This window comes from Triplophysa dalaica, chromosome 24 (assembly GCF_015846415.1).
Source record: "Triplophysa dalaica isolate WHDGS20190420 chromosome 24, ASM1584641v1, whole genome shotgun sequence".
NCBI classification, from domain to species: Eukaryota; Metazoa; Chordata; class Actinopteri; order Cypriniformes; family Nemacheilidae; genus Triplophysa; species Triplophysa dalaica.
This window is the reverse complement of record NC_079565.1, coordinates 223,325-241,541: the sequence shown is the minus strand read 5'-3', so window position 1 is coordinate 241,541 and position 18,217 is coordinate 223,325. Positions and strand designations below refer to the sequence as shown.

Here is an 18,217-nt window from a genome sequence, read left to right as displayed (position 1 = left end):
TACAGACTTCTACACCACATACTGCACACTGCAGACTGCATACTTCACAATGAAGTGATACAATAATTTGAAATAAAACACTTTCATTGAAACTCTGGGTTTGATATGTTTTGCTTCTTTTCAAAGAACGTTTACTTTCTTTTCCATTTCTGATGTGTTTTTTTTTTACAAAGGATCAGGGAGAATGTGTGTTTGTTTGTGATGGAGGATGTTTTGTTCTTTCTCACGCTACAACACGTTCATGTAGACAACAGCAAATCAATGAACTGTAACATACGCCACAAGCATCTAATCCTGCATTTATATGATCATCTGAAGCATCTTTTAACTTTTATCATATACACAACCGCCGGATAAATAGAGAGACCATTTCAAAATGGACTATTTCTTGATGTTTAGGTCAAATTATCATTTTTGTTTTATTCTGTGAACTACTAACAATATTTCTCCCACATTTCTTATAAAAATATTGTTCCTATTTGCATTTATGTGCAGAAAAGAAAACTGGAGAAACAGGGGGAAATAACAGAGAAGATGCTGTGTGTTTTTCACACCTCAAATACTGCCAAGAAAACAAGTTTACTTTCACTCTTTAACAACACAACAGTCACATGTATTTACGAAAAGTTTGGAAATTTAGTGTATTCTGAATCACAGTGTTCACATTGCTGTTCAATAACTTTGAGGTTTGAAATTCAACAGACACTAAACTGAAATGACCACAACACAAAAAAATGGTTTTGTGCTTTAGTAGATTTTACAAAAAGAAATTATTAAAATATACTTAATATAATTATGTTCCTGTTTTAACAAAAAAATTGAGTTAAATGTCTACTTTAAGTAACATTTAATTGATATTTGAACAAAAACAACAAATGTAAGCTAATGAGTAGAATTTTTCTATTTTGAATTATAGCAGCAATTTTACGTAAAAAATGAAGTGCAAATTGTTACGAGGATTTTATTAAGTAAATTCTACAAGTATTTTTTTCACTGTAGAAATGATGATTTCATATGAAGATTTTGAATGGTCTCTTCACTATTCCATTGTAATAATATTATTTAATATTTTGTAATATAATGAGTGTAAAACATTCATGTTTGTCCGACTATTGCATCCAATCTTCTTATTGACTGATTTTTCTAGATTTCAAAAATATTTCTTTGTCTGTATAATGGTAATTTTATCACGACACAATTATAATCTTCTTCTACAGATGCTGATAAGAGATATCATACATGGTAAATTGATGATTATGTATTCAATATTGTGTGACATCTTTTATCAGATAGAGCGCTGTTATACAGCAAATGAACTGATGATGTCATGAGTCAGAAAGAGAGATAATAGAAGAACATGGTTGACTGGTCACATCATTATATTCACAAGAATAAAGACTGAAGACACACAAACAAACATGAATGATTTGCTTCAAGTGTGTCAGACAGACAACACCAACCACTCTGAAGCTCTTTACATCATCTGTGGAAGACATCACCTTTTAATGTGTTTATCAGACACAATCTCATTTAGAGTGACACATCACAATTGAACAAATCAATTCACACTCAGTGATTTAGAACCGTTCTTTTAATTACAAAACAAACAAGATTCAGCATTAAACTAACAAGCAAACACGAGTCATCCATGTTTCATGATCATTAGAGTTTTTCTCGTCCTCTCTTTTGTTGCAGCCGAGAATGTGTTGAGATTTCTGGAGTTTAAGAAGAACGGAGAGCACTGAACCATTCAGCGACTTCAGACGAGATCAACGTGAGACTGCTGAGATCCTGTGAGACAGACTGAAGAATCATGAGACATCCCATCGGAGGTTTGTGTAGATCAGATGTCTGTTTGTCATGACCAGTGTTGGGTGTAACAGTAACTAAATCATTAGTTACTATAATTTAATTACTTTTCCCTTGAAAAGTTAAAGTAAGGAATTACTATAATTTTTCTATTTAATTTAATTTCTAATTTAATTTCAGTCACTTCTGAAGTAATTAAACTAAATACTGTGTGTAATATATGTGTGTGCGACATCACAATTCAAAGTCTTCATAACTTCATAATCTGTGCTTTAATGTATATTCTCACATTTGTAATAATTCGGTCAGTTAATAATAATACTTTATGTAGTTTTATATTATTTATGTGAATGAATCAAGAGTCGTTTCATGTCTATCATTGAATCACTTAACTGATCAAGGTTGATATAAATCTAATGTAATCTAATGACACTATTGAATATATAATTAGTAACTAGTAATGAATGACTTCTCAGAGTAACTCACCCAACACTGCTCATGACAGACAGATTCAGTATTCATTGAACCATAATCACCATCATTCATACTTCTCTGTGATATTCATGCTTAATGTGTGAATCAAACACAAACCCGTGATCCACTTTGCTGTCTACATAGACTGCTGTCGTCTAAGGGAACTGCACATTTTGAACTTCTTGAAGTGACTGGCATTGCTTTTCCAAATGATTTCCAATTTCTTCATCTTCATCCACCACCGTGAAGTATTTTTGCTTCACAAAGCTCAGTGCATTCTGGGATTGCCCTGGAAACAAACGTGGGATGCTGGTTTTAGAACTCGTACGGTGCTTTCAAATCTCACATCCCTATGCAGCGTAGGCCTACAGCATGAAATATAAATGCATCAGAATCCTCTCCACAGGGATCGCAGGATGGAGTGAGAACAGAACAGAACGGAGTGAGCCACAGGAAAACAAAAGAGCCTGTCTGACACGGAAGGGTTAAACCCATTACAACAAACCAATCAGAGCAGAGAGCAACACTGCAAAACCACCGCAGTGAGTGAGAGAGGGAGATGAAGACAGAGCTAGAGAGAGAGAGAGAGAGAGAGAGAGAGAGAGCACAGGCGCAACAGAGGAATACATCGCCAAGACTTGAACGCATCACACTAGGAATGCAGAAAGAGAGAGAGAGAAAGAGTCTGAGCTCTGCTGCCGTGTCAGGACTGTTGTGTTGACACATCTCCAGAGGAATCCCGTTTACAGCGTGTTGACATGCGACGGCTGCAGACGCGTGTGCACTTGTGGATCCGGGATGGAGATCTGGTGGAGTTCAAGCTGTTGGACACGTGTCATTGAGAACTCTTGGAGGTAAGCGGCTGACACAGAAGAACTTTGCAGGCTGAAGACCTTAGAGAATGTGTAAATGCAGGTTTATTTGACATGGATGTGATCGGGGGGGTTTGGGTCAGGGGGTGGGAACGGGGCAGTGAGAGCGATGTCAAACTTGCAGGTCAATATCACCCGCAGATATACGGCTCCCCGGGGTATCACCTGAAGAGCCATCTGTCACTGAACATCAGCAGAATGAAGAGCAGCACGCCTGAACACATCAACATTGTGTGATTACAATCATACGGCGTCTGTCAAACATTTCAACTTCACTTCACATCTCCACTTCATCTGCATAATCGTCTCAGTAACAGCTGAGAAAGACCACAAACGCACACATATCAGCCATTCATACACAAGTGTCACACATTCTCCAGACGTCACCGATCCTTTCATTCATCACGTGTTATTTCCACCAATCGGCCACGTCTGTGATGTTTGCGTGCAGATTGCAGATTTCAGAACTGAACTGATTTGTATTTTTCTCCTGTATGTTTTATTCCATCAGGACGCGCCTGTCCGGCTAGATTGAAGAGTTTTGACCACTTTCGTCGCCTGCGAGGACAAACCCAGCAGTGCATTTCCCTCACATACGTGACGCGGGATTCTCAGTCAACTTTAAAACATCTGAGCAAGGTCACCTTCAGCCATGGGACAGGAAGTGACATCACCGCCTCCTCATGCTGACCTAAACAATTCTGTGACCTTGCTTTCTGTGGCAGATGGCACGTGCGAATCGATGTGGATTTATCGCCACCCGGGGCCCATGAACCTGTCATAATGGAAATATATCAGCGTTAAACCGACTAACCGAGAAAAAAAGACGTCCAGCTATTGGAATTCTGTAAGCGCTGACAATCCTTCTCATGTTTATAGAACGGTTATCTCTGAATCCTCTTCATTTTTCTTCAAGAAATCTAAAGCGTTTGGTTTGAGATAACAAAAGAATCCGCCGGCAAACGTTCTGCACAACATCACAGAGTGAACTCATCTGGATTATGTGCAGGAAACTTTCATGAAAGGCCATGACTGAGGCCGACGTACATCTTGAACCCCATTCAGATTCTCCTGACTCCTGAGAGAGAGAGAGAGAGAGAGAGAGAGAGAGAGAAGGAAGAGTAAGTCAGAATAATTCATCATACAGATGACATGAATGATGGCGATGTTGTGTCAGGTGTTAATAGTATTTCCATGTGCTCACACACACACACACACAGTATTCTCATTCCACATCAATTCATTCATCCGTCAGTGAGACACAAATGAAAATGTGTTGATGATGAATGAAGAAAACATGAATGAATCTCTTGAATCACTTTGTTTCTCTGATATATCAATCTGTAGTCTCTCTTGAGTCTCTCTGTCGCCACCTCTGTTTGAAACATGAAGATGCAGGTTACTTTCTCTTCTTCTCCCCACACTTGTCAAACAGACATTTGTGTAGAAAACAAAGAATTTTATTATTAGAAGTGTGCTGTTGTGAATTTGATTACTGTTAATTTTCACATATGATCAGAACTTTAGTTTTAACATATAGACAATTCATCAGACGCGTGCCTGACCCCCAGTTAACTTCCGCTGTGTTTTTGGCAGGTGTCAATAATATAACTATTGATATTTGATTTAATTTGTGTTTTATTAATTTAAATTCTTATTTTATTGTATAATAATTGTATTAAATAAACGACTTGTTGAATGTGTCCCATGGTCGGGTCGCTTTTAAAGAAACCGTACGATACACTGACATCTAGCGGTTGAGTTTGGTATCGCAGTCTAAAGTCAAAATATCATAGAGAAGAGTTTGGCCAAGTAACACTTCATCTGGGTTTCTTTTGATTGTTATCAGAAATAATCTACAGATGCTCTTTTGTTTGTGAATGTGTACTGGAAGTTCAGTTGGGGTCGCGAAAGTGCGCATGTGCATTAACGTTTGTTCATGTTGTTAGGATGAAACTGTCTATACAACTTTACATCAACTTTAACTGTACTTTAAAACTGAAGGCAGAAACAGTTTTGTCTACAGCGCTGTTGGCAATAATCATGTTTCCCTTTTCTGTCCTTCAGGATAATGCTCATCCCTCTCCCGTCGCAGAGAAAGACGCCGCCATGAATAACGCCACCGTTCTCGACATCATCGAGTTGGCGACTCCCGCCACCACGCCGGAGGGTCCGCACCCGTATCCCCTCGGCTTTCAGGTGTCTGTGAGCGGATTCCTGGCGCTGGAGATCGTGTTGGGTCTCAGCAGTAACCTGACCGTCCTGGTGCTCTACTGCACCAAATCCAACCTGGTGAATTCTGTCAGTAACATTGTCACCATGAACCTCCACGTGCTGGACGTGCTGGTGTGCGTCTGCTGCATCCCGCTCACCATCGCCGTGCTGATGCTGTCGCTGCGGGGAGACACCGTTCTCGTCTGCTGCTTCCACGAGGCCTGCGTGTCCTTCACCAGCGTCGCCACAGCCGCCAACGTCCTAGCCGTCACCTTGGACCGATACGACATCTCCATTAAACCGGCCAATCGAGTGCTGACCACGGGGCGGGCGGCGGCTCTGTTGGGTTGCATCTGGGTCCTGTCATTCGTCAGCTTCCTGGTGCCATTCGTGGAGGCGGGCTTCCTGGGAGCGGAGGGCATTGCAACCAATCAGACCGCCGTGTTCCACGTCAACGAGTATTACACCGAACTGGGTCTCTACTACCACCTGGTGGCTCAGATACCCATTTTCTGTCTGACGGCCGTCATCATGTTGGTGACCTACGCCAAGATCCTGCAAGCGCTCAACATCCGCATCGGCTCGCGCTTCCACGCTGCGCAAAAGAAGAAGTCGAGGAGGAAAAAGAACTTCTCGCTCGCATCCACGTCCGAACGGCAGCTGCCCGAGATGGCTGACGGCGGAGGCCGCGGGAACCCGCCGCTGGCCATGCGCACGTCAGTCTCAGTCATCATCGCCCTACGGCGGGCCGTCAAACGCCACCGGGAGCGGCGGGAGCGGCAGAAACGCGTCTTCCGTATGTCGTTGCTCATCATCTCCACCTTCCTCTTCTGCTGGACGCCCATCACCGTTTTAAACGCCGTGATCCTCAGCACCGGTCCAAGCGACCTCAACGTCAAACTCCGGCTGGGATTCCTGGTCATGGCGTATGGCACCACTGTCTTCCATCCGCTCCTCTACGCCTTCACCAGACAGAAGTTCCAGAAGGTTCTAAAAAGTAAAATGAAGAAACGGGTGGTGTCCATCATCGAGGCCGATCCGCTGCCGAACAGCGCCGTCATACGGAACTCCTGGATCGACCCCAAACGGAATAAAAGGTGACGTTGGACGATCATGAAGCCAGACAGAAATGTCTGTCCTCAGAAGACGCCGACTGTTAGAAGACACTGTTAACCCCGTCACCATCCCAATCAAACATTCACTTACTATTTATTAAAAACTGTGCCATATTATAATGCCATTGCTTTCATAGAATGTGCATGTGTGTTAATACACAAACTCAGATTTGTCTATAGTCTTTATCACATGTAGACTTTGTGTATATTTGCAATAAAGCTGCGAGAAATCGTCCTCTTGTCATCATACAGAAGCACTAACAGCTGTGAGAAATCCTTCAGAAACATCTCAAACATTTCCTCACCGTCAGTACCGCTCACAGACACCTCTTCTGTCATGATCTAAAGAAGAAAACAAAAACCTGAAATATTATACAAATGCATTAGACAGTATTTATAATATTAAGATGAAACATACATGATGAAAGCAGAAAGTTTTGAGTTGTGTTTCACTCAGGTTTGGTGTACGTCTGTGCTGTATTCAGAGATGAGATTCATCAGTTTTCAGTGCGTTGTGTTCTTCAAAAGCTTGGAGAAAAGAGATTTCTCATGTGTCTGCTTGTCCTTTTAACCTTCTCCAACAGCGCATTACATCAAAAACAAGAGTCAAAGACCCTACTGCGCCATCTAGTGCTCGTCAGTGAGCCCTGCTGTTTATTACACAACACTTCACGTCATTCATCTCCAAACTCTCATCATATTATAATAAGAGAAAAGAAGAAGAGCTTATGCAACTGAAGAATGACAGAGACTGCTGGGAAACAGCCATTAATGCTTTCACCTGTATCTGGAGTTCAGCGAGCTGATGCTGGAAACACACAGGGGGATTATGGGATGGAGGTTGAGGTGGTTGTGACTGTGGGTTCAGGTGATTCACAGGTAGAAGTCACGTGATCATCGAGAATTAGTTAATATGTGATTAATACCTCGCTCAGACAGCAGTTCAGAATGAGAGAAGTTTATCTCTGATACATATTTACATTTGGAAAGAAAAGTCTAAAAGTTATTCAAGATACACGCCTTAGTATATCTACTTAACAGACCACACGCCCCGCCCCCAAATGACCGTGTCCTACCATTCAGATTCTGATTTACCTGTAGTCTGTGCTCCAAACCATGTATTTTTCTCATTTATTATAACTCACCTACACATTCACATTTCAACATTATTCTCAAATATAAATATTATCAAGGTTTTAACGTATTCTGCATTCGAAGCACGTGGAAAATGTGTTATGCTGGGATCACACCAAACTCGAACAATCGGGTTACACGTGTTTGTTACTCGCGGGAAAACTTCGTTATTTTCGCCTGAGTGACGCAATCTGACACATTTTTTCAATCTTCGCGGAAAACGAGATTGACGCGTTAATTCGCGTTCGGTGTGAACCCACTGTTACATATTCGACGCTTTCCATGAGCTGATGGGCTGCACGAGATCTTTGTGGTGCGAGCTGCCGTTTCATCATCACAGTCTTGATAGAAAACAACTGTCCCTTGTATATCTTAAAATATATCAGTGCGATTGTTTAGTCTCAAGATGCACACAGTAATGTTTCTTTGTTAAGTATGTTTTTAAAAACACCTCATTTAGCAAAAGCCCAGTCCTGGTTTAAATCAGCCCGCCCCTATATGTCTAAAATGAGTTTTGGAGGCATAACTTTACCAATCTATTGCATTCTTTCATTACAAAACCTTTGCTTAATAAAAACACTTTTGAAATGGATGACTTTGAGTAAACAAATAACAACGAACAATCGATCAACACAAGTTCAGAATAGATGTGAAGTCCCTCAGAAGCTCTTTGTCATGTGAATGTTCATGGTCTGCTCAATATAATAACACTTATAACACTTTATCCTCATGTGCATATGAGTTTACAAAATAATCAACAGTATTGTTACAGTAGTGTCACATTTAACACACAAGAAACAGTCTGAGAATATATTCATTTCAAATTAAAAAACTAAAAGGCATAAGGTGTATTCTTGATTCTGCAGTTCTAGTTCTGAACTAGTTTTAGGTGTCTATTCAAACTTATGCAAATCTTTTGAAATTTCAAATCTTTGCGGTTAAAGAAGGCAAATCCCTTCACTGAAGCACAAGACACACTCTTTGGAACATGATGAAATTAAGCTGACATGACATAAAACTTCTGGTTTCATCCGTCCCAGTTTGTGTTCATAAAGAGCACATTAACCGTTCAATTTCTCACTGGAATTGTGTTTTTTTATCTGATGATATTGATAGTTAGTTCTGATAAAACATTTGAGGAGAATGACAACACACTACATGTGTATCATGTCATGTGACTCATGAAAGTACAATGTGAATGTGCACAGAAGTGGGTTTTTGTTTGAAGTCTTGTTTTATTTAGAAGACACGAGTATGAGTCGCCTGTCAACACCTAACAATGAATCTGTCTGGGTTTAAAAAATGAAATAAATACTCTAATGTTTAGAGAATGTTCACATTCGTGTTAAGAAACCCTGAACATCTGCAACAAGTGCTGAATTGAATTGCTAAATTTTACTGGTGTGCGCCGAGTTTTTAAAAACAATGAAGTAGATCTGGGAGAACACTCGAAGACAGTGCCATGAACAAAAAACTTCTGTTAACAAAACAACACAATCTCTGTACTGAAACAGACAATGGATTGTGATCTGTTGCTTACATGGAAAACACACACGGCAGTACACACACACACACACACACACCTGGCTCAAAACATCTCATAAATGTTGCCCAGAACTACCCTTAAGAGCAACAAACAAACATCCCAACACACCCTCACAGAGCTGAAGATGCATGACACTTCTGTCCTGTCGTTCACAATCACTTCCTGTACAGAATGTGTGAATTATTCCGTCTTCCTGACGGTTGTCTTTCCTCTGACTGCCGTGTAAACGCTGGATAACACCTCAGTGTAGATCAGCGTCCCCAGAAACACCACGGCCGTGCCCGTCCAGTGCCACGCTGTGAAGGGATTCTGGAAGTACAGGATGGATATGACGAGACTCAGGAACTTACGCAGCGTCACCACCAGCGTAACCGTGAGCGACGCACACTCGGTGGTCAGAATGAACACGCCGCGGATACACACGTATCTGAGAGAGACACATAAGGACCAAACAAACCACACTCTGTCATATTTCTCTTGAATGATATTTGACACTTGTGTGGATGCCAGAATATGAAAGGATACTGTGTGATGACGTTCATCAGAAGATAAAACCACATGACCGGCATTGAGTGACCAATCACAGGGATTTCCACAGGAGCTTTGACAAACACAACACATCATCAGCTACACAATCATAAACATGATTAAAGATTTGTTTGATTAAACAAGAGTGTGTCTGCAGCACTACGATTATCAAACAGAAATAAACACTCATTTATTTCTTGTTGTCATTTATTGCACGGCTCCATTTGAATGCTTGATTCTGATTGGGAAGTGGCGATGTTGTTCTGAAATAACAACCGCTCAAAAATAATAACACCCTGTAACCCGCATCCTGCAAATCATTTAGAGAGGAGCAGTTCAATATTACACAAAAATGAATTATAAACATGTCTTTTAATAACATATATGACATTATTTTTACAAATGATTCAACCGAAGACATTTGAACTTCATTTCAAACATTAAAACCCAAAGTTAACGGTCTGCATTTGGTAAAAATGAGGTAGAAAAAAAGTTCAAATGCACTTTTTATGTCCAGTTTTTTTCTCATGTGGCATGTTGCCGTGTAATAAGCGTGTAATCCGCAAAATAAACCCCTGCTTCACATCGGGTCCTGATCAAACTGTCGGGGCTTATTTCTGTGATAACAACCGGCGGCCTGTACATTATCACTTATGTAATGGATGAGACTCACAGCTCTGGCTGAAGAGCACAGCGTGTCTGTAGATGTCACCTGACAGCAGGAGGAAGCCTGGCAACGGCAGACAATGCTGAAACACACCCCAAAACCCCATTTAACACAAGGCACTTGAAAACAACACACACACACACAGGTCAGCAGCGAGGGAAGCCACTCACATTGTAAAACAGAGCTTCTTTGGAGTGTTTGCCGTGTTTTTTGTAGAGAGTTTCTTGGAAAATGCCCATTCTGGCAGACATCAGCAGGGCAAACGTCAACATGGCGATACCTGAAACAAAACAGTGTTACGCATCAGTCCTTCACTTTCTCACACTCGCTCCATCGACCCGAGCGTGAAGGTGTCATATAAAGTTTACCCAGAAGCCAATGCAGGAAAGCATAAACTCCTTCTTCTTCTGAGGCTCCCTGCTCGACGTTCTGCGGAGAAAACAGAGATGAGAGCAGATGTGTGAAGTGCAGTGACGATTATCAGTAAATAAATCTGTTAATAAACTCACCACTTGTTTAGCAGACATGACGGTGCAGATGAAAATGCCCACAGACACCAACACGATGGACAGATATTTACTCGTCGAATACCTGCGTTTAGAATCAAGAAGTAATAATACCATCATAATAATAATATGTAATATGTTAACGTGGTAAATAATGAATTTAGCGTACCGCTTCTTTAGGATGATGATGCCGAGAATCATGTTGGCTATTAAAGATCCCTGCGGTTAAAACAAGAGAAGGTCAAAAGTGAATAAAGTGTGACGTTCTGCTTCATCAGTGTCGACGGATACTCACAGATCTGAAGATCATGTGCAGGGGCATGGCAATATTAAAGTTGAGAGCGTAGTTGTTGATCACGCTCACAGTGAAGAACATGGAAACCATGACCCCATAGTTACTGCAAGGATACAGAAGACAAGACTCAGAGGGAATGACTAGATACATAATCTTAAAATAATGTGTGTGTTTAAAAAGAGTAACACATTCAACTTTTAAAAGTGAATACAAACTTTTCACATCTTTTGTGTGAGGAATAATCCACAGCTAGCTGTGTGTTAAAAGGTTTTAATGCGCAAGTGGATTATCCCATTTATACCATGGTCATTGGCTAAGTTAAAGCATTTATTGATGTTAACAGTGTCATTTTAGATCAAACAGTTGAGAATGACAGTTATTTAGTCAGTTCATTTAAATGTAATCAAACTGACCAGAGCTACCCGTGTGTTAAAGGCTTTTAATGCACACCTTACAGCCAATCAGAATCCAGTATTGAAACAGACCATGGTATAAGATCTGAGAAACAATATAAGTGTGTAGATGCTCTTCATAATGGAGGTGATGATGTGTCAAAGGTGACTACAATCCACCTGTAACAGTGACAATGAACTTTGTTCACCTTTTACCTGCACTAATCAATCAACCTGATCAGCTAATAACTAACTGCTCTTAAAAACTCATTTATGGAGTCATAAAAGTCTCTGTCACCTCAACGGAATTTCTGGTTTTTTGCGTCCAAAGTTTGTCTCAAAGATGAAGCCCTCCAATGCAATGAACGCAAACTGAGCAAATGTCACAATATTTCCACATCCAGGGAAATCCCTAATAAAACAACAAAGACAAACACGTTATGATATTTAAGAGTAAAATGTGGCCAACGAACATTTAACTGCGATCATATATGTTCGACACACACTCACCTCACTAAAAGTTCCAGAAACACAACATTACTGCAGCAACCAACAAACACCAACGTTGTGGCAATAAGCGTATTCATTTTAAATGTCTAAAGAGCGACAAAAGTGCGAGTTGTTTCAGCTGAACACTGCTGTAGATGTGAGCATTGTGAGTTCAACACATCTAATGTTGCTGCAGCAGTAGTGAGTGTAAACCATAGGCGTAAACACGCCTCTCTCTCTCCCGGCTACACATATGACTTCCGGAACGCGGCGCTGAGCGTTCTGGGTTCTGTAGTTTTTTCATCTGAAACATATTTAGCATTCAAAGACAATATAAACTGCACTTCCCATCATCACACTGTGTTCATTCAAACTAACAAACGTCAAGACATTTAGAATAAAAACAGAGAACTGGTTGTTTTTTATGTAATAACGTTTATAGATATACTGACTTTCTTCAATGCGTTCTTGGCCACCGGCTAGTACTTAATATAATAAATAACATAATTAAATAAAATATTGTATCATATGAAAAATTATTATAATATAATATAAATGTAAGCACTCGGGACACACTTTTTTGACAAAGGTTTTTAACAAAAAACACGGCGGATTAATTTAGTGAAATGAACGTTAAGCGGAAGAAAAGTCACCAGCTGCGTATTCGCTGAAAGCGTGACTACGTGTTTCCGGTGTCGTGGCGCTCGCGCACACAGAACAGTTTCACACATCAAACAGATAATCAACAGAAACGACAGAAACATGATTTCATTATCAGACTCGCAGAGTAAGTCGAACTTTTTAATTTTATGTCTGTCATGTTAGTTAGGAGAGAAATGTTAGAAACGGCAGGAAGTGTTGAATGTGAATGAATGGAGATGTGTGTGATGTGTGGCCTTTATTGTGTCTCAAATCACTGTCTGATCTCTAAACTACACTCAATGACCTATGACTGTGACACCACTATGGAGTTCCTTGTGAAAACAATTCAGATCAACATAGTGTACGATCACTGTAATCGTCTAGACAATAACACATAACATGGGGATTATTCTTTGAATGTTTTTGTAATATGGTGAATGATACTCATACTCCGTAACATACAGTAATCCGTGAGAAGGTTTACAGATCTGATACATCATCCTCCAGAAAAGTGTTGTGTTGTTGTCTTGTGCAGCACTATAACAGAAGCTCTTGTGTGTTTGAGCAGAGATTGGGATGGGCTTGACGGGCTTCGGTGTGTTCTTCCTCTTCTTTGGGATGATTCTGTTCTTTGATAAAGCTCTCTTAGCCATTGGAAATGTGAGTATGTGCACACACAGAATATAAATGTGTGTAATTGTGATATCTTTACCTCTAATGAAGTGTAGATGCATTAAATACTCTTTTGTGTGTGTGTCTGTGCGTGTTTGTTTGTAGATCTTGTTTGTTGCAGGTCTGTCTTTTGTTATCGGACTGGAACGGACATTTCGGTTCTTTTTCCAGCGGCATAAAATGAAAGCCACTGGTTTTTTTCTGGGAGGAGTGTTTGTGGTGCTCATCGGATGGCCCATCATAGGTGTTGTGCTGGAGGTCTATGGATTTTTCCTCCTTTTCAGGTGACTTGAGACTGTGGATGTGCTAAGACAAAATAACATTGAGTTTACAAAAATCACATCTGTAGAAAAACTATGGATATATACTATTGACAAGATCAGGCATCAGATTTGTATTCATGTAGGGTTAAACCATGAACTTAGTCTGTCCTGGGCCAGTAAGCAGATACCTAGCAACCACTCTCAACCCACTAGCAACCACCACAAACCCCATAACAACCATCACGAACCCCCTAGCAACCACCGCAAAGCCACTAGTAACCCCTATGAACCCCTTAGCTACAACTCTGAACCCACTAGCAACCGCCACGAACCCCCTAGCAACCTCCACGAAGCCCCTAGCAACCGCCACGAAGCCCCTAGTAACCCCTCTGAACCCATACCAACCACTCTGAACCCCTTAGCAACCACCACGATCCCACTAGCAGCTACCACGAACCCCCTAGCAACCACCACGAAGCCACTAGTAACCCCTCTGAACCCCATAGCAACCACTCTGAACCCGTTAGCAACCACTCTGAACCCACTAGCAACTACCACAAACCCCCTAACAACCACTACGAACCCCCTAGCAACCACAACGAAGCCACTAGTAACCCCTAGCAACTGCCTAGCAATCACTCAGACCTTGGTTGTGTTTGTGTGAATACAGTTACGAGCAGCACATATGTTGTCATCACGTCTGGAGATGAACTTGACTTTCATGTATTTTGTGTTTAGGGGTTTTTTCCCAGTAGCCGTTGGCTTCATCAGACGAGTGCCTATACTTGGATCTTTACTGAATCTTCCGGGTATTAAAGGGGTAAGTCCATCATCATAATAAGCTGACGGTTTCACACATTAAGATCCTGTTTCAAATCTACACGTCTCTGTTTCTCTTTCAGTTAGCGGACAAAGTTGGCGAGAGCAACGCGATGGTATAACAGTTACTGGCTTCTGTTTTTAGTTTTCTATGATTATCTCATATTTATATTTGTAAACTGCGTCTCTGGCTTGCGGTGGAGAACTCCTGGAATGAAAGACGTGAGATTCTTTTTCTATCTGACCTGTGGAGAAATGTTTTTTGGGACTTGTGGAGGACTTGCTGTTGTTGTGTCTGTACGGCACGTCTCCCTCCAGCGGCGACAGACACCAGCGCTGAAACCTAATAAAGAAACAAACCGCTGAGAATCATCCAGTTCTGAATGAAAGCGTTACTTTTTATTGCCCCTTTATGTGCCAACTTTTTGTCTTTATTTTAAATCGTCAACATTTGATGGAGTGGACTTTCCTTTATGTCCTCGTGGAACCCGTTTGAACTGCTGTTCTGATGAATGAATGACTTGTAAATATTTGACACGTGAGACCAATGTACGTTTTTACAGACAAAAGTTTAATAAATGGATGATATCCTTCTTCATCACATTGAAACATTTCTTAAGCGGATTTCTGACAGAAAGTGCTAAGCTTTGATAAACACGCGTGTTTCCTGATGATAACACACACTCCAGACAGATCAAGACTAGCGTCACACATCTTTGAGATCTTTCTGGACGTTCCACAGAGTGTCGGCGCTGTTCTTCAGCTGTGAGATCTCATGATGGCTCAGAGTGGTGTTGATCACACTGTTCACTCCGGTGCTGTTTAACACACACGGCAGACTCAAAAAAACTTCATCACTGATCCCGTACATACCCTGAAACAAACACACAACACCTCAATCTGTGCTTCTACACAAAATGACACTGACCTTTATAAGAGACTGACCTTCACCATAGTGGAGACGGGATGAACCCGGTTCAGGTTCTTCGTCAGGCTCTCCGTCAGATCGGCCACGCTCAAACCGATGGCCCAGTTAGTGTAACCCTTCAGCCGAATCACCTCGTAGGCACTGACGCAAACACAACCATGTGATACAGAGACTGACAAACACTCATCATGTCATGTCAAACTTTCTTTCATCATCAGAACACAAAAGAAGACATTTCGAAGAAAGTTGATAATCGAACAACACTGAACTCCATTGAGTTTCATTGCATGAAAATAAAAACACGGGACATATTTCTCAAAATATCTTCTTTTGTGTTCCAGTGAAGAAAGACTCACATACAAGTCTTAAATAAATGATGACAAATGAAGTCAAAATAAGGAAGTAAAAACGATTCTGTTCACGGTTGTTGGCTGTACCTGTCCACAACCATCTTGTGAGTTTCTTTCCAGTTCTCCTGGTCCGTGTCTTTGCCGATATCCGGATTGAGTTTCTGGAGACTGACACCTGCTACATTCGTGCCGCTCCAAACAGGAACTGCATACAAACATTTGAAAGACACGAACCCATAAAACCAAGTGATATTGTCTCTGAGACGAGCAGAAGAACTGCTGATCATATTGGTGTGTTTTCCACTCACCGCTGGAGTCTCCATGTTCTCCCAGTATACAGCCGTTGAAACTGCTGGAGTGAATCCCCAATCGCTCGGCCATCAGGTAACGGAAGCGGGCGGAGTCCAGGTTGGTTCCACTGCCGATAACCCGATGTTTGGACAGACCGCTCAACTTCCAGGTGACGTAGGTCATAATGTCCACTGTGTGGGCAGAACATGATGTGATAATAGAAAATAAAACACAAATCAGGCGATGAAGAGAATGATGGTTTGTACCCGGGTTGGAGACGACGATGATGATGCAGTTGGGACTGTATCTGACGATCTCAGGGATGATGAGTCTGAAGATGTTGACGTTTCTCTGCACCAGATTCAGTCTGCTCTCGCCCTCCTGCTGCCGAGCGCCCGCTGTCACCACCACGACACGAGAGTCAGCGCTCACAGAGTAATCTGAGGGATCAGACGGCTCAGACAGGAATCTAAAGACACCGATTGAGTAAAATCAAGTGCTACCTCTGCCTGAGACGATCTTGGGCGTCTTTAAGAACAGACTGCCGTGCTGGAGGTCCAACATCTCACCCTTCAGTTTGTCTTCCATGACATCCACCAGCGCCAGCTCATCCGCCAGCTCCTAAACACACACACAATAATACATCACACAAACAAATACACACTTATTACAAATGTATGCAAATTTCTGATTTCCACTCAAACACATGACAGCAGAAAAGACAGACTGATGATGTTAACATTAAATGTGACTGTTCTCTTGTCTAGATTGCACAACATTTCAGTAGTGTTTTGTTTTGTTTTGTTTTACATACACAATTAATACATGTTGAATGCTTTGTGACACAAAACTCTTTCCACATTACGTAATGTCATCACAGTTACGAGCAGCATGTTCAGCCCCTGTTTGTACAATCAATAAATAAACATGGAATCTCTTCAGGAATATGTTGTGTTTTGGTCCCAGATCCTCACCCGCAGGACGATGCTGACGGCACACGCCATGCCCACCTGACCCACCCCGACCACAGTCACTTTATTTCTGGGAGGTTCAGCCGGACCGCTGTAGAGCGGAGTGATGAGTTTCTGAAGAACTGATGTCATATTTAACACTGCACAGAAACATCACAAAACAAACTAACTCACATCGCTGAAGTCTAACCAGAGCTGAACTCATGTGTCAATGCTGTCCATCTCACATTTAAGTCTCTGTGTTTTAATGATAATTTAAACATGATTTGATGGATGTTCAGTATCGTATTAAGACAGCAGACTTATAAACTACAATACACCACATGTCACAAGGGTTAAAGACATCGGCTCTTCAAGTTTATCTCCACAAGCATTGTTGCAAAGCAGCTTGTGAATGAAGCCATTGAGACAAACTATAAATAAGTAAATAAATAAGTCTAAATAAGTCAAACAAGATAAACAGATAAAAAAAGGCTCCTGTGTATGTCCACATTCTGAGCAATGCAATACACCATTAAACTCTTTGTGGTAAAACAGACATTACAGAAGATGATTACGTTTAATTTATTTAAGATCACCGTGACGTCATTTCTACCAGCCTGTCCTCATGTGCTCTCTGACCTCCCAAACACTGCTGTCACTGTGTGTGCCATTACATCACACCTGATCCTCCAACAACACTTTTTATATTATTATATGTCAACATGTTCTAAATGTAGATCCTGACAGCACTTACCTGCAGACGGGTGCTCAACCCCACCACACAAACAAGAGAAATCTGACCAGATACAGACCTTTATAAGACAAACAAACTCTCATTCCGCACGTGTCAAGGTCACTGAGACGCACGTGAAGCATCCGCACGCACGAGAATCATATCTGTCTGTTCTCACCTTCTCTATAAAGGCTTTGAGCTCCCAGGTACAGATACCAGCACGAGACGAGCATGACGGGAAGATGATGAGAGGAGACTGCGGTCAGTCAGAGTTCTGCAGACGCAGCTCAGCGCATGCGCAGCACAGCACAGCAGACAGGTTTACAGTAATCCTGCGACAGGTGACATATGTTGTACCTGTGTGATGTCTGACAGAAGTTTTCTAATGACATGCACAGCTTAATCAAAATAGGATTTTAAATCCATGCACTTGTCATTTCAACAAAGAGAAAGATTAAGCATTTAATGTTTAACTGTTTTTCATTTCCGTAAGGGATTGTTTTAAAGCAGGGGTGTCCAAAGTCA

At 41.3% G+C, this 18,217-nt stretch overlaps 4 protein-coding genes and 1 long non-coding RNA gene across 5 annotated transcripts; 2 read left to right on the top strand and 3 right to left on the bottom strand.

The window, feature by feature from the left end:
- Window positions 1-4,151: 4,151 nt before the first annotated feature.
- LOC130413754 (uncharacterized) lies at window positions 4,152-7,739 on the bottom strand. The gene is made up of 3 exons (XR_008905531.1): window positions 6,903-7,739; window positions 6,790-6,826; window positions 4,152-4,233 (listed from the first exon to the last, which is right to left on the bottom strand). It is a non-coding gene; the product is annotated as an uncharacterized LOC130413754 (long non-coding RNA).
- gpr22b (G protein-coupled receptor 22b) lies at window positions 5,025-6,777 on the top strand. Its single transcript, XM_056739166.1, is given in 2 exon segments — window positions 5,025-6,459; window positions 6,462-6,777. Coding segments are annotated over 2 exon segments (1,422 nt in total). The 5' UTR covers window positions 5,025-5,105; the 3' UTR covers window positions 6,530-6,777.
- A 1,090-nt stretch (window positions 7,740-8,829) lies between the features above and the next one.
- Window positions 8,830-12,300, bottom strand: slc35b4 (solute carrier family 35 member B4). The gene is made up of 10 exons (XM_056740014.1): window positions 12,063-12,300; window positions 11,851-11,964; window positions 11,161-11,263; window positions 11,035-11,084; window positions 10,869-10,950; window positions 10,728-10,788; window positions 10,530-10,639; window positions 10,366-10,441; window positions 9,690-9,765; window positions 8,830-9,591 (listed from the first exon to the last, which is right to left on the bottom strand). Exons 1-10 carry the CDS (start codon window positions 12,137-12,139, stop codon window positions 9,345-9,347), a joined length of 996 nt encoding a protein of 331 aa, XP_056595992.1. The 5' UTR covers window positions 12,140-12,300; the 3' UTR covers window positions 8,830-9,344.
- A 347-nt stretch (window positions 12,301-12,647) lies between these two features.
- On the top strand, window positions 12,648-15,051 carry golt1bb (golgi transport 1Bb). The gene is made up of 5 exons (XM_056740437.1): window positions 12,648-12,828; window positions 13,252-13,343; window positions 13,461-13,639; window positions 14,357-14,438; window positions 14,521-15,051. The coding sequence occupies exons 1-5, from the start codon at window positions 12,804-12,806 to the stop codon at window positions 14,557-14,559; spliced, it is 417 nt and encodes a 138-aa protein (XP_056596415.1). The 5' UTR covers window positions 12,648-12,803; the 3' UTR covers window positions 14,560-15,051.
- On the bottom strand, window positions 14,988-17,997 carry ldhbb (lactate dehydrogenase Bb). Its single transcript, XM_056740436.1, has 8 exons — window positions 17,871-17,997; window positions 16,981-17,117; window positions 16,510-16,627; window positions 16,273-16,446; window positions 16,024-16,197; window positions 15,803-15,920; window positions 15,383-15,506; window positions 14,988-15,311 (listed from the first exon to the last, which is right to left on the bottom strand). Exons 1-8 carry the CDS (start codon window positions 17,923-17,925, stop codon window positions 15,144-15,146), a joined length of 1,068 nt encoding a protein of 355 aa, XP_056596414.1. The 5' UTR covers window positions 17,926-17,997; the 3' UTR covers window positions 14,988-15,143.
- Between the last annotated feature and the right edge of the window lie 220 nt (window positions 17,998-18,217).

Coding starts and splice junctions, on each gene's coding strand:
- ldhbb (XM_056740436.1), bottom strand. CDS start 17,925: ATGCTCGTCTCGTGCTGGTATCTGTACCTGGGAGCTCAAAGCCTTTAT. Junction 16,447..16,509: donor CAAGATCGTCTCAGGCAGAG/GTAGCACTTGAT, acceptor CTGATCCCTCAG/ATTACTCTGTGAGCGCTGAC. Junction 16,198..16,272: donor CATCGTCGTCTCCAACCCGG/GTACAAACCATC, acceptor CTGCCCACACAG/TGGACATTATGACCTACGTC.
- slc35b4 (XM_056740014.1), bottom strand. CDS start 12,139: ATGAATACGCTTATTGCCACAACGTTGGTGTTTGTTGGTTGCTGCAGT. Junction 11,264..11,850: donor AAACCAGAAATTCCGTTGAG/GTGACAGAGACT, acceptor GTATCCTTGCAG/TAACTATGGGGTCATGGTTT. Junction 10,951..11,034: donor ATCATCATCCTAAAGAAGCG/GTACGCTAAATT, acceptor TTCTAAACGCAG/GTATTCGACGAGTAAATATC.
- golt1bb (XM_056740437.1), top strand. CDS start 12,804: ATGATTTCATTATCAGACTCGCAGA. Junction 12,829..13,251: donor TTCATTATCAGACTCGCAGA/GTAAGTCGAACT, acceptor GTGTTTGAGCAG/AGATTGGGATGGGCTTGACG. Junction 14,439..14,520: donor ATCTTCCGGGTATTAAAGGG/GTAAGTCCATCA, acceptor TTTCTCTTTCAG/TTAGCGGACAAAGTTGGCGA.